The sequence below is a fragment of the Cottoperca gobio genome, chromosome 15 (genome assembly GCF_900634415.1).
Source record: "Cottoperca gobio chromosome 15, fCotGob3.1, whole genome shotgun sequence".
NCBI lineage: Eukaryota > Metazoa > Chordata > Actinopteri > Perciformes > Bovichtidae > Cottoperca > Cottoperca gobio.
Window position 1 is genome coordinate 13,904,642 of NC_041369.1, and position 14,350 is coordinate 13,918,991.

At 41.5% G+C, this 14,350-nt stretch overlaps 1 protein-coding gene across 7 annotated transcripts in view; it reads left to right on the forward strand.

Annotated features, from left to right (window-relative positions):
• The window catches only part of marchf8 (membrane-associated ring finger (C3HC4) 8), a 70,571-nt gene that overhangs the window by 40,711 nt on the left and 15,510 nt on the right, over positions 1-14,350 (forward strand). For 5 of the 7 annotated variants that reach the window (XM_029449772.1, XM_029449776.1, XM_029449775.1 and 2 more), the window contains one exon: positions 10,319-10,369. In XM_029449772.1, coding sequence (XP_029305632.1) covers positions 10,319-10,369 — 51 coding nt within the window. Of the gene's footprint in view, positions 1-3; positions 377-10,318; positions 10,370-14,350 lie in introns of those variants that run through there. The other 2 variants (XM_029449777.1, XM_029449778.1) reach the window with 1 other exon arrangement.

The window sequence follows — 14,350 nt, forward strand, 5'->3', positions numbered from 1 at the left end:
GGAAAATGTAGGGCAGCCGCTTGTTCGCCCTCCCTCTGCCATCTCTCTCCCTATCTCTTCCTCCGTCTGTCATTGTCTGTGCTGCCGTAGCTGCAGTCGCCACGGCGACGGCTGATATTGTTTCCACGGCTTCACTTCCATATTTGCAGAGGCTCGGCTCTCTCTCTCTCTTTCTCCCTCCTCGTCTCAGCTCACCTCAAGGATTTCCAGAGGGGGCATGTAACCTCCCTGAGGAACCATTGTCTGCGTGAGGGTGTGTGTGGGTGTATGTGTGATTGTCTGTGTGTGTGTGTGTGTGTGTGTGTGTGTGTGAGAAAGAGAAGTGAGGTGGCTTCAGGATCCAGACATGAATTCTTGTTGGAAAATGAAGATTCAGGTACAGACATCTTGTTGTTGATGGTGTTGCTGTTGTGGACGTTTGTCTCTTGTGTTGTTTGTGTTGATGTTGTTGATGTTGTCATTGTTGTGATTATTTTCAACGCTGCAGGGTGCACGCTTTACATTCTGAAGCTTTACATAATGTGGACATGCATAGTTGATCATACATAAGCCGTGTATGAAGAAGGCGATGGTTTTAAAAGGAAAGGGGCTCATTGCAGTTTCCATTCAGTGGTTGTTATGGTGAGGCCTTCTGTCTCCGTGGTGATGGCAGAGCGCTTGTGCTGCAGCAGCACAGCGATGAAAGAGTTGCCAGGTGTGTGTGTGTGTGTGTGTGTGTGTGTGTCCATCTTGTTAAGCAGAAGAGTGTCACAATACTGTGTGGGGTCATGAATGTGTTTACATTATGTTTTCATATCTGCATGTTGTGATGTGTGTTTAGCGCTATCTGTCGTGGACTCTGAACCCTGTAGGTTTTTTTGCAGTCTGTGCATTCATGATGGTACAGAGGAGCATCTGCCACTTCCTCAGTGTGTAAGGTTGACCCACTTTCTTCTGTGCTTCTGCCCTTTGTTCTGGATGAGTGGGGGTGCATGGAAACACTGTATGTGACTTGTCAACCTCAACGCCCCATGAGCATTGTCATGTTGACTTCTACCTCTTTTAGAATAATCATTGTTTTGTGTAATCAACTCTTCAGGCTGTTTGCGTGCTGTCACAGAGTTTGGTGATAGATTGCTACAGAACATAGTGAAATACCATATCTGGTCAAATGCAGCACTCATGAACTCACTAACCCCTCTGCTCTTTTTCTTCTATTTTGTCTTTGCTCGTGTGCTCTGGGACCCAACTGTACTTATTGTGTGAAGGGGCAAAGAGAAGGCGGCAGTCTTCTCTGTAGAGTGTGATAGTTTACTAATGGTTACACACAGGAACTCCAGACAAACACACAAGGCCTCAGTGACAGAGTGACCTGATATAAATATATTTCCCCCTCTCGGTCTACAGCTTAGCATATCACATCATCGACTGATGCACCAAATCACAGAGCTTTGTGTCAAATCTGCAGCTGCGGGGGAGGGAGGGGGAGATTAATGCAGTCACATGTCATGGCAGAGTTTAAATCCTGTTGGAGAAGGGAGGAGGAGGGGACAGAGGGAGAAATGAGGAAGAAAGGTGAAGACAGCATGAGATTAAGCAACACAGGAGAGGACAGCAAGGCAGAGGGTATCGTGCACACAGGAGTTTGTGTTATTTGGTGCGGTTTTACTGCAGCACTGTGATGGTTTCACTCACCAGTTGGGTATTTTGCCCACAGAGCACCACTGTTAAAAACGTTGTGTCCCTTGTCGTCGTCTTGTTGTTCTCTAAAGAAGCTCACTTTTAAAACTCTTGAGCATGATTTTTAACATCTGACAGTGCAGAAAACTCATGCAGTTAGTATTCAGCATGCTGGATACTGAATCCTTTTTTTAAAAAGAGGAACTTGTTTCAAATGTTCCTTCAGATAGGGTGTTCATATTCCCTGTGGGTGCCAGAACTAATGCTTCTCTAAGCAGCTGCTGTTAGCTATAAAGAAGCTGTTTAGTGGGATCAGTCCTCAAGCTGTTATGGACTCTTGCTTTTACAGTCGGCGATAGTCTGTAAGTCCCTTCTTATCTGAAGTTTCACTGATTTGGTATTTCAAACCAGTCATTTAATATGACTCTTGGTCAATCATTCAATCCTTCCACTCGAGCTGACCTCTTGGCCACATAAAAGCATTTCTTTGTTTCTGCAAGGCTGTTTGTAAAGGATTATTTCACGGGGGGACTGAGGGTTTACTCACTAATTAGGAGGCGCTGAACTAATTATCCGTAGCTTTCCTTTTTGTGGTAAATAATGACTTGTGTCATGGGGAAGAGTCTGACCGAAGCGCAGCTAATGAGGCTTCAATGCTGAGTCACAAAAATACTTCACCATATCTTTGGATCTTTATCTCTTATAAAGCAATCACACCCTACTTTTACTGCCCTGTCATATTTCACTTTTTTCTTACTGCAACTCTGATTAGACTATAATACTGCCCTAGAGCCTTAATAGACTCACAGCCAGTCACTGTCTACATGGTCTTGCACTGAATATGATGGTCACTGCCTCTCATCTTCCATATCCTGTTTGGACATGCTGATATAATTATGCCAGAGATGAAGAAAGATGAGGGACGGATAGAGTAGGAGGAGGAGGGGAAACCACAAGCTCACATGCACATCCTGCCCATGAGTGCCCAACCAGACATGCTCGTTCACACACAAAGGCTGTAGATCTGTGCACAGAGTAGAGGTGTTTCACCCCGCAGTCTCACTTTACATGCCATCTCTGTGGGATGTGGTTTAATGATGCACACAGAAACACACACAGATACCACAGGCTCACACTGTGAGGCTGTATATTTAGTGAACTATTGCATTTTGGGTCAAATTAAAACACCCTTTAAAAAAGACTGCTAGGTTAGGCAAATGTTCAAAAGATTTGTTGGAAACCAAACTTTCTAAGCTATAGCTTTTTGTCTCTCTCCTTTCCCCCCCAGAGACACAGTTACTCTCGGTCTGGTGAGCCGGCTGTGGTCAGCAAAACTCTCCACTGATTGTTGTTACTGTGCATAGTTCAGATTTCTCATCTTCAGACGCTTTCCTGTCCGGCTGCCGTCCTCCTGAAGTGACTGCTGGACATTGACAGATTTAGGAAACCACAACTTTCTTTCCTGAAGGGACTCTTCGTCAAGGATGTTTGATATTGCATTTGCTGCAAGGATGTGTGCCTATGACCTCTGAGGGCGGAGGAGGTAGTCAAGGCAATGTTTACTCAGATATATGTCTGTGTGCATTTTCTTTACATGCCAACTGTATTTTTAGACTAAGAGTGTGTTTATAATGGCCTACTTGACATGGCTGGCATTTGATTTATGTGCAGAGACTTTGCGGAGGAATATGTTATCTGTCTGTGAAGGGAATGTTGTGTCTGCAGCAACTTGTGAGTTTTAAATAAAGAAAGAAAAAAGCAGGATGGCCTAATTTTTAAATCTGCAATTGGCAGAATGATCGGCCCTAAGCAGATCATGGTATGCTTATGCCATTTATTTCAGGGAAAGCTATTCAGATGTAAACACGGCCTTGTGGAGTCTGCTACAGATTTCTGTTCTGCCTGCAAATCCACAAGCTTTATTCCCTCACCTATCAGTCGAATGTCTCTTTATTTTTGCTTCATGGGGAACTGAAAACAAAGTGGTTACGGTTGTCTGCTCTTCAGCGTGCTGTTGTTTCCGCAGAAGTCATTTTAATAACGCTTTTTTCATCAGGGTTCTCATTTAGAAGTAACATTGACAACTTGAATTAAAGATGCACGATCGATCTCTGCATGGGTTTGTGTTTTACTGACACCAGACCCCTCGAAATGCTGCAAGCAGTCTGAAAGTGAAATTTGTTGTGCAGTATAAAGCCGTTTCAAGTGAAGTGTAAGTTGACATGAAGGTGACTCTTTCTCTTGTCTTCATCTGCTTCACAGTTTCACAAAGCACACATCCCTCTCCAGTTAGCAAGGCTTATTGATTTCCAACAAATGATCATGGAAACACAACCTAACCTGATCAAACTAAGCATTAGGAAGAAAAGACATTAGGAACAATCCAGTTCTCTCACCATATAATTAAAGGTCTTATACACGCGATTACAGCATTTAGATTACAACATTATGTTTCCTTTAATATTTGAACAACCAACCTTTTGAGGATGGTCAACCTAATAAAAAATATATTTCTTTCATGTTACACCCATGTGAAGAATTTGAAAACCACATTTTCAAGGATTTATTTGACGGCCAACTGCACTACAGGCCGGGCATAATGATTTCTAAGGTTTCAGTTGTATACGATCCATTTTACCTCTTTTTTTACTACCACAACACACATTACATGTTTACTTAACTTTTCATAGTAGCACTCTCTCTCGGTGGAGCAGTGGGTGGTAAATGTTTAACGTACTATCGTATGTATAAGGAACGCTGTGTTGTTTAAGCTGTCAAAGACGGAGGTGTAGATAAGCTACTGGACACTGAACTGTGATGATTATGAAATTATACTGCTTCTGTTGAATGAAGAGTTAAGCAGCTTGCAGAGTTCACTTAGAAAAGTAACACATTTACAGAGAAAGAACAAAGAAGCAAAAGGGAGACGCACTCCCACACACGCTGACCTCCATCCATTCATTTCTCTGATTGAATTTCTTTGACAGTCACCTCATTACCACCGTCTGATGGCTATCATTCATTTGGCTTCTCTGGTTCTTACTTTCGCCTTTTTTCCTACAATTACTCAGTCTCTCCCTCCTAGTGATGTTACGATGTCAGCTATTTGTAGCAGGAAATGATGAAGTGAATTTTAACTGAGTAACTGCCACGTTAAACAACTGTCTGTCACTGTTTGGGACGCACAGCAAGGAGTTGCTTATTGTATGAAAACCCATCTCCCTAAATGTGTTTTAGAGCTCAATAGAGATGTACACGGCATTGTTGAATATTGTGTTGGATGGAGGCCATTTTCCAAGACTGTTAAAATGCCTTTCATCGCCCAGAATCAATGTTCTGCTTCCTGGCATCCTGAAAAAAGATGCTTTCACACATCCCACCAATCATCAGTCCAAAAACACTGTTTTCGTTCTCTGTGACTCCATTAACCTCTGGAAACAGGTGGTTTGTTATTACAGTAGATTGTGGAGCCTATGATTGGCTCGGAGGCAGAGGAAGCTGAAGGTGTTAGTTAATTATGTTTCCGCAGTGACTTTAGGAAGGCCGACGCTCTTTCCTTTCCAAGCTTGAAATATGTTTTATTATTTAATGTTTAGATTTGTGAGTGTCTTCCAGGCTACAGAAATGTTGGCTTCTACCTGTTTCTGCCAACGATGAGATGTGATGTTTGATTTTCTTTTTCCACTGATTCATTAACAGACTATAATGCACTGCAGATTAAAGGCTTGTTGTATGGGAGCTCTGCGGTTGCTTTTCTCAGCTGGGAAAACAAACTTGTGATGTTACTATCTCTCCAAGTGTCTCAGTCACTATCACTATCTCCACCGGAGAGCAGATGTCCTCAGAGGGAGGTAAAGATAAATCAAAGTGGATGAAGTCCGTTTAGGAAAATAGAAACAACAAAAACGTTTCAAAAGAATATGGAGGAACATATGAATACTAAAGTGTTTTCTTTCTTTTTGTCCAGTTCACAAACCTATATGTGCACCATAGATGGTAATTTAAAATCTCTCATGACAAAAGAATGGACCAGGTGAAGCTCGACAGCTCAGTGTGACATCACATTTCATGTCTGTGTTGGGACTGTTGTAAGTATAGACGAGCGCAGATGGTGCAGTAAGCAGCCTCGCTGACGGTAGGTCTCAGCTTTGTATTGACCTCAAACACAAACCTATCTATAAGCTCTGCCTCTGCCTCACAACGCTGGTGTGAAATGGTGCAGAAACGTTTGTCAACAGAGACGTTTACCTTTCTGGCTGTTTTATGTAGTTTTCTAACTTTACAACTATTTTATTCAGCTTTTCACAATCAGTCCTTTGTGTCAAAGTGTTTTACTTTGATATTCCACGTGCATTTACATTCTTCTACATTCTACATTTAGGGTTTGCCTGTACAATGGGATACATAATATTAGAGCTGCAAAGATTAGTCAATGTGTTGCCAAACAAAGTGAGGATTTGATGCTGTCTTCATCATATATGATAGTACATTGTTTTGTCTGACAAAGATATTCAATCTATGAGAATATGTCAAATTGGGCTTTGGGTAATAACAAATACAATTTCACTATTGTCTGACTCTCTGACTATTTTAATTTTTATAAACTAAATGATTAATTGATTCAATAACAAAATAATGCCGTAGTTATAGATATATGTGGGCTGTCCAAAGACTACATGAGTTTTGAGTCTACATGTTTTTGGAGTGCGACTAATTGTTTATTTTATCGATTTATCCGCCTTTTAATATTTTGTTTATTGTTAATTGTTTAGTGTATTTTTAATGAAATCACACATTTCTTAGAGCCTAACGAGACATTTTCATATATTTTGTCCGACCAAAAGTCCCAGTCCAAAACATATTAAATTTACAGTGGTATTAAACAAGGGGAAGCAGCAGAACTTCAAGAAGCTAGAAACCAGCAGATATTTGCTAATGTTGCTTGATTAAACAACTGAGCTCTAACTGTATTCCCCGTGTATAATCTGTGACAGATTCATCAAAGACTGCTCAGATGGTGTATTCAACTCTAATGTTGAAGAAGTTGAGTTGAGGATAGAAACTTTGTGAATGCCTCTTTTCAGATAGGTTTTATCTTTTGAGATTCTTGCATAAAAGTTAGCTGAGCCCTCCTCCCTGTGGACCGATGAAAGACGCGCCGACCCCTCTGAATATGACCTCTCCTCCTCTGTCGTACTCTCCTGAGCTTCGTTTTCTTACAAGCCTTGAGTCTTAAGAGTCCAGTCTGAAAGTTGTGCTATCAAAGGCTGGGGCTGCAAACAGACCCACAGAGAAGGTGCAGAAAGACAGACACTGTGGTGTGTGAAACCTCAACCCTTCTTTATCAGAATTATGCATGAGCCCAGAGAAGAAGGCTCTTTATACTCTACAGTCACGGCGGCAATGAAGGTGACTCCCAGAGCTTGTACAGGTAACGCAGTTTGAGAGCTTTTTTAGTTTGTTGAGAAATCGGGTTAGAAAGAAAGAGAAGGAAATAGAAATGGTGTTGATCTATTTCCTTTTTCCTCATTTGTTATCTGCCTGCACCCTCTCTGCTCCAATCACTGCTGTCTGTGGAAGTCATCGGTCCACTTGTGGCCTTATTATTTCACTGAAACCCTCAGTCTGAGCATATCTGCTTGTTACTCCATTTTTGGCCAAGAAGGAAGAATTAAAGGATCTGTTATCGCTGTCTGTCATCTCCTGTAAAAACAACACCAACCATAAACCCCTGAAGTGTTATCCTCTTTGACAATCTGACTTATCATCCTGTGACATTATATGGAAGACATTGAAGAAGTAATGACATGGAGACGTAGCAGATCTGCTTCACTTTATCCCACTGGTACACTACGAGAGTTATATCTGTTTCTATACTTTAGCATGTAAATCCGAGCCTTCAAGTTGTGTCACTGCATCAGCCAGGAAGTGCGTCTGATTGAAACAGAAGATGAAAACAGTTTGAGATTGAAGATAATGGCCACACGCTTGCAGTTGACATTTTAGTTTATCAAAGTGACAGGAAATTGCGTATAGATGTTTATTTCAGAATTTTGTTTTTCCATCTGATAAAATGTCAGCTCTTTGCCTCATCAGATAATGGAAACCTTTGCTCTGTGATCAGTCGACTGTAGGAGAAGTGAGACGTAAGAAATGTCCGCGTTTTAATTGCACTCTCTGCACTGACCATGAAGTCATAGCCCTTTGCTCCCAGTAACACCAGATGAGGGTGTGACGGTGCAAGTGGAGGCATGGTGGTGTTACTCAAACAGCAATAGTTTCTCAGTATCTCAGAAACTATATCCAAATTGTCGTCTTATCAGCATGGAAGGGATGGTCTTTGTGTGTGTGCATGTGTGTGTATCTTCTGTTTAAATGTCCTCAGGAGTTTAGTGAGGCAGGACGAAAAATATGGATGGAGATGAAGGGAAGCAGGGAAGAGAGGGAGTGTTGGAGAGACTTGGCACACGCAGTGGTCCTCTATCACCATGGCAACTAGTCACTGAAAGGATATGAGTGAAGCGCTGAAGTAATTAAGAATTAGATGCACGTCGGGTACTCTCTTAGTGGTGTGTGTGTGTGTGTGTGTGTGTGTGTGTGTGCTCATGGTTCAGGAATTTCTGGTGGCAAGGTTAATGTACTTCCTGTTTGGACAAGGATGGCAGAGGTAACACTTAATCTGCTTCTCTGTGTGTGTGTGTGTGTGTGTGTGTGTGTGTGTGTGTGTGTGTGTGTGTGTGTGTGTGTGTGTGTGTGTGTGTGTGTGTGTGTGTGTGTGTGTGTGTGTGTGTGTGTGGTTGTGGTTAATCTGCAAGACTGGATTATCAACTTGCCTCAGACCTCCAGGGGCCACAATAGTTCCAGGTTCACTACAAAATCAATTCTGTCTTTTATTGAGTCCCCAAAATCTTATTTTCCTTGGCGGAGGTAAAAAGGACTCAATTACAGAAAGAAAATACTTGATAAGAAGGTTGAGAAGTGAAGCAGTGTTCAATATCAACTTAATTAGTTTCTCATCTTCTCACATGGTGCATATTCCTTAATACATTTGACCCACTTCAAATATTGGGCTAGGTTGTAATATTCCTACGTAGGAATACTGGTGTGGTCGACTGTGTGCACTGTATTTGATGGGAGCTTGGAGGAAGTGTTTGCCCCTTAACAGTTTAATCTGGCCATGCTTTTAATGTATGTGTACGGTGTATAGATTGTATAGGCTGAGCTGATTTCCCTTTGCAAAGATATGTTCATGTCCAAAGCACAGGAGCTGGTGTGAACTCAGCCTTATATAACTATGATTAATTACTGATATAAGAAACCATGCAAGGCTTTACTTCCCAACACTGAATGCAGTATTACAGCCCAATGGATGTTTATCTGAGTCTCGGATGCAAGCTGAGAACACTGAGTGGGAATCGAGGATCATTACAGCCTCAGAACAAAACCTGACTGTGCAGAGTGCTGACAGTATTGGCCTGTTTCACTCCCTGGGTAATGATACAAATATTGTGACACCAGTTGATTTGTAGTTTGGACGGATGCTTTATGTAATCGGCTTGTCCTCCTTTTCGTGTCACGCCAGAAGAACTTGATTTATCAACTTAAGATGCCAAACAGCTCAGGCTCAGCTGCTGAGAAATGTAGCTTTGCTGTGCATATTAAGAGACAAACCATGAATCAGTCCTTCCTCTTCCTGCTATAGCCTTTAACAAGATTTCTGCATTCATTCGTATCGTATTTTATATGGCATTATTACCTTAATCTGCTCGATTGTTATCTTTATCCATGCTAGCAGCATAACTAAAGGGATGGCAGTGTTGGTCTATTGGTCGATCTACCACTTTGCTTCAGACTGAAATATCTCAACAACCATTTCATTAATTGGCATTCAATTTGAGAGGACGAATCTATCTGACTTGGGTGATCCCCTGATGTTTTTAGCTGTAGTGCCACAAGCAGGTTGAAATTTCACTTGTTTAGGGATATATCTAAATCTCTCCCAGATGCATTGGCACAACACATGGTGCAGACGCTCATGTCACTCAGGGTGGATTGTGATAGCTTTGGTGATCCCTTAACTTTTTATAAAGCCACCATCAGATCAAAATAAAATGTTGTGCAATACTTTGGTTGTTGTGCAATACTTTGGTTTATGACCAAATACCTGCAACGCTAATCCAGCCTCAGCTGTACTTTGGGTTTAGTGATAATTAGCAAATATCTGCTGAGCATGGTAACATTGTAACAGCTAAACATCAGCATGTTAGCATGGTCCTTGTGAGCATATTAGCATGCTAATGTTAGCATTTAGCTCACAACAGCTGTGGCCTACTTGAGGTTCTACACATGTAGACTCTTAGACTTGTTAACAGTTACATTTGCAAACATTTCCTGTAAATGTCTGTTCTATTTCAAATGGTCAAATACACAACCAATCATTACAAATGAAGTGCGAGGCAGATAGTAAACATGGTACACGGAGTTGTATCTCCATGATTGTTTGCCCTTTTTGTACGTCGCTTTGGACAAAGGCGTCAGCAAAATGAACTGTAATGGCACGTGTCAGTTCTGACATGTGCTGATTTAATAATGTTTATTTCCTGTTTCTGAATGTGTTTTTGCACCTACTTGAACTGTCTTCCTTCTCCTCTTTTTACAGAATGAAAAACCTCTGGGGCATTCTGCAAGCAGGTCCAGCAATATATCAAAGGTGAGCAAAGCACACACAAATGGGAAAAATTTGAATGAATGATGTATGGCCTTCCTCCGCCACAGAGAGAGAAAAGAGAGGGAACATAAAGACAGGAGGACAGCGGTGAGGTGAGCTGTGAAGAAAGGCAGAGATTGACAGGAGACGTGCAGTGGAGTGAGAGTAGCTGATGGATAACCTGCCTTTCTCCAATCACATCACCCCAATCAAAGGTGTCCCGCTGATCAACCTCCAGAGAGCAGACGCGGCTTTACACCTCAGCTCACTGTGGCTCTCTGTCACACAGGATGTCTCTCTCTCGACTTTCTCTATTTCCCCCTTTCTTTCCTCACTCTGCTCTTCTTCACTCCCTCAGGCAAAGCTACGCCTTGCATTGAATCTAACTCCAGGGTTTCAATCCTTGTTCCCTTGAGCCTCTTACAGGATAAACCCTTTACTTGTGCTAATAGATCAGGGTCACTTCATTTGCATGGGAACTCTCCTGCAATAATGTTTGATCCACACGCCAGTCACTCTTAAAACGTGATGGAGATGGAAGCTATTGCACCTGAGTGACGAATATTCCAACAATCCTTTTCAGGGTCATGGCTATGGTTAAACAAATGTGCCTCTCTCAGACTAAAGAGGTGAATAGTGTATGGCTTAGTAAAACAAAAACGCACCACCTTATATAAATCCCGGTTATTTCAAATATCCAATCTAATTTGAATAGTACAACTGAAATTATAAATATGCGATGGTGATGATTGAGAGTTTAGTCACGTCTGAAACGTCCGGAGTCGTAGAAGTGCGTTTTTGCTTTCTACACAGAGGTGCCAGGTGTCTTATGGGTAAATGGATTTAATTAGTTAGTGTTTTTTGGCCGCCATGCATCGTCATTGGATGTCTTACATAGACCGCCATTCCTCTAACAACTGTGTGTGTAATGGAGTGATGGACATAAAGTATGATCAAGGCTCTTAAATTTGACAACTTTGATTAATAACCAACAGTCTGCCTGCCAGCTGTTGTTTCCTGCTCCTTCCTAAAAGGAAATACCACTGACTGGCAGCTTTTAAATCTGTGTTCATTGTTCTCTTGATGCACAAGTCTGCCGGTAAGCTCAATGGTTGAAGAGAGTGAGTCAGCTTGAGACCGTATAAGGTTCCTGGTTTGAATCGCTAGAACAGTTTGGAATGCCTGAGCAAGTAAATGGAAAAAGTCCTCTCAAAAGTATTGTCAAAGACTTGAACTGAAAACTCAGACTTTTCTAGATGTGTTATATATGTTCTCCTTCCTTAAACCACTGTCCCTGGAAGCAGCTTGAACCAGAATATGATCTGAGAGACTACAGAAGATTATTTATGCATATATGCAGTTTCCCCGCTCTCTGCAGTATTGGCAGGATGAGACGGAAGATTTTCATATTTCCAGAAGTGACTCCAACGTTCCCTTTTTTTAGCTGAAAGAATATAAAATATAGGTCAAGTTAATTTATGTTGCAAAGCTCCATAAAATGAAAGACAGAAGCCCTTTTATGGATCATAGTAACATGTTCAGCTGGTAACAACTTGATTTTAAGTTACACACGTGCCACAGCTGATGAGCGTTTCGTGGAGGATGTTGACTGACACGTGTTTTGTTTTCATACATTTCCACATGAGCTCCAGCCAGACTCAAAGTAAGGACACCAAAACAAACGCCGCCGAGCTTCACATGGCACAGATTCAAGCTGAATCACATCGGCTCGTGTCAGATCAAATCAAAAATGTGCTCATATCCCCAATTGTTGACCTACTTAAAAGATATCTCTCTACATAAATAACCACAGCATCAGCCTGAGAGAGATATTTCATAACATCTCCAGCTTGGCACGACATTACAGTCTGGATGATTTTGTAAGTGAGAGCTCAAACATCAGAAGAATTAGTTTGTTTCTTTCAAAGCACCTGCTCTAGTTTTATATATCGATAACCTGTTAGGATACTTCCGGTCCTTTTTTTTGGTGTAGACAGGCGCTGAACTGTTGGACGTTTTCTTTAATCGAACAACTTTGTTCTCTTTGAGGATGACTCAGAGAAACATCAACTCTCCAGGTAACTTGTAACACTCACTGGAATACCTGTCAAGAGACGCGCACACAGATTTATATTAAAACAGGAAAACAAGCGGCAGCATTTAGCCAGGGGGTGAATAGTTTCATAAAAAGGATATTGCCTCCATCAGTGAGCTTGTCACTGTGGGGGATAAAGGTGTATGTATGCTCTTGGATATACATGTATATGTGTATCCAATGCCAAAAAACTCATTATCGCTCTTTTGCAGTTTTATTTGTTTGTTCATTGATTCATGTATTCAGAAGTCTTTTATCGAGCTGTTTCCGTCTGGAGATTTGTGAAAGAAAGTTGAGTTGAGGGTAAATAATCAGCATTTTTGTTAAATGAAAGAATGGTCAGTTCAGAAATATATAAATGCAGCTCTGAAAGCTTTAGAGGGCTGAGGATTGCCCGGTGATTTGGCAAGAGTTGATTTTCCACTCGGCGAGGTCAGGAGGCTTAGCTGTAGCCGTTTCTCTCTTGAGCTCCGTGCCAGGCGGCTGTGCGATGCCTCCTACACTGTTTGGGAAGGAATTAAACGGTTACATCCTCATAAAAAACACAAAGCAACGACCCACTGCTCAGTGGGCTGCTGTTTGATAGTCAGCCAAACATCTGGTGGTGCTCTAAAATTCAAGCTTCTGCTGTTTTGCTGCGTTTCAGGCTCCATTGCTGCAGAGCGCAAACCGGCTCTGTCCTCCAGAACTCTACTGGACCGGCTCTGCTGGTCTGTTCAGCTTGGCAGACTACTGATGTTGAAACCAGGCACCAAGCCACTATTTTTGAAAAACAGTGGAGTTAATTCTTAATTTCTTGGAGCGCATCCTAGTTTGTTTTGTTTCCTGTGTTGAATTGCTCAATGTGGCGGGGTTGGTAATCTTTACGGGTTTCTGCTGAAGCAGATTCAGTTTTGAGGCTTTTTCCTCAGAGGAACCAGACATGAAAGGTTTCATTACACAATGCTTTTGGTGGAAAATGCAACTAATTCTTGGTTTTCAGCAAAGTTGTAAAATGACACCAGAAGGGATAGGCACAAGATTATATAACTGATGGAAATGCACTTTATCTCTGAAGCAGCCTGATGATCACATTTACAATGGTTGCTACAAAGGTGGGTCACACCAGGTCGTCAGCTATTTAGGGCTGCAACTATATTGATTATTTTCATGAGGGATTCATCTGCAGATTATTCCCAGATAAATAGATAAACCGTTTTCTTTTGGGTTTTCCAAAGATATATATATTTGAATTGTTTTGTCAAACATAAAAAGTGAAAAGATTGTTGTTGTTGTTTTTTGAATTACAAAATAGATTAAGAATAATTCAGTGTGTACTGTTTTCAAGGTAGGAATGTATTTTGATGCTTCGATGTTGCTTATTTATTGGCCTCTTGTCAACATCTGGTGGTTAGAAACGTGTCACTGGGAGCCAGTGATTCATTGTTACTGTAAGACTTTAAAGGTTATTCTTTGAAAGGCCCCTGTGGCTCAAAAATGAGAGCTCTAGTTCCCTGCAGGTACAGATGGAGACGGTAAAAGAAGAATCTGAGGTAGCAGATGTGATAAAATGAGGCGCGAGAGAAGGAGCAAAGGGTAAAACGCGTTGTAAAGATTATGATTTATGCGTGGATGAAGTGTGTGTGTGTGTGTGTGTGTGTGTGTGTGTGTGTGTGTGGAGAGCAAGAGTGCTCAAGGAGAGAGGTTAAATAAGTAGTTATGATAATGAGTTGAGTTTCCAAGCACAATAAACAGTACATTACGGTGAGAGTATGATGTGAGGCTGGATTATATCTAATTAGCACATGAGAGCCAAATGAAACAAGGACTGATTAGATGAATTGAAGTGTAAATACACTTATTTTCACAGTTTACAGTTTCTAAAGTAAAATGTGGCCACTTGACACACA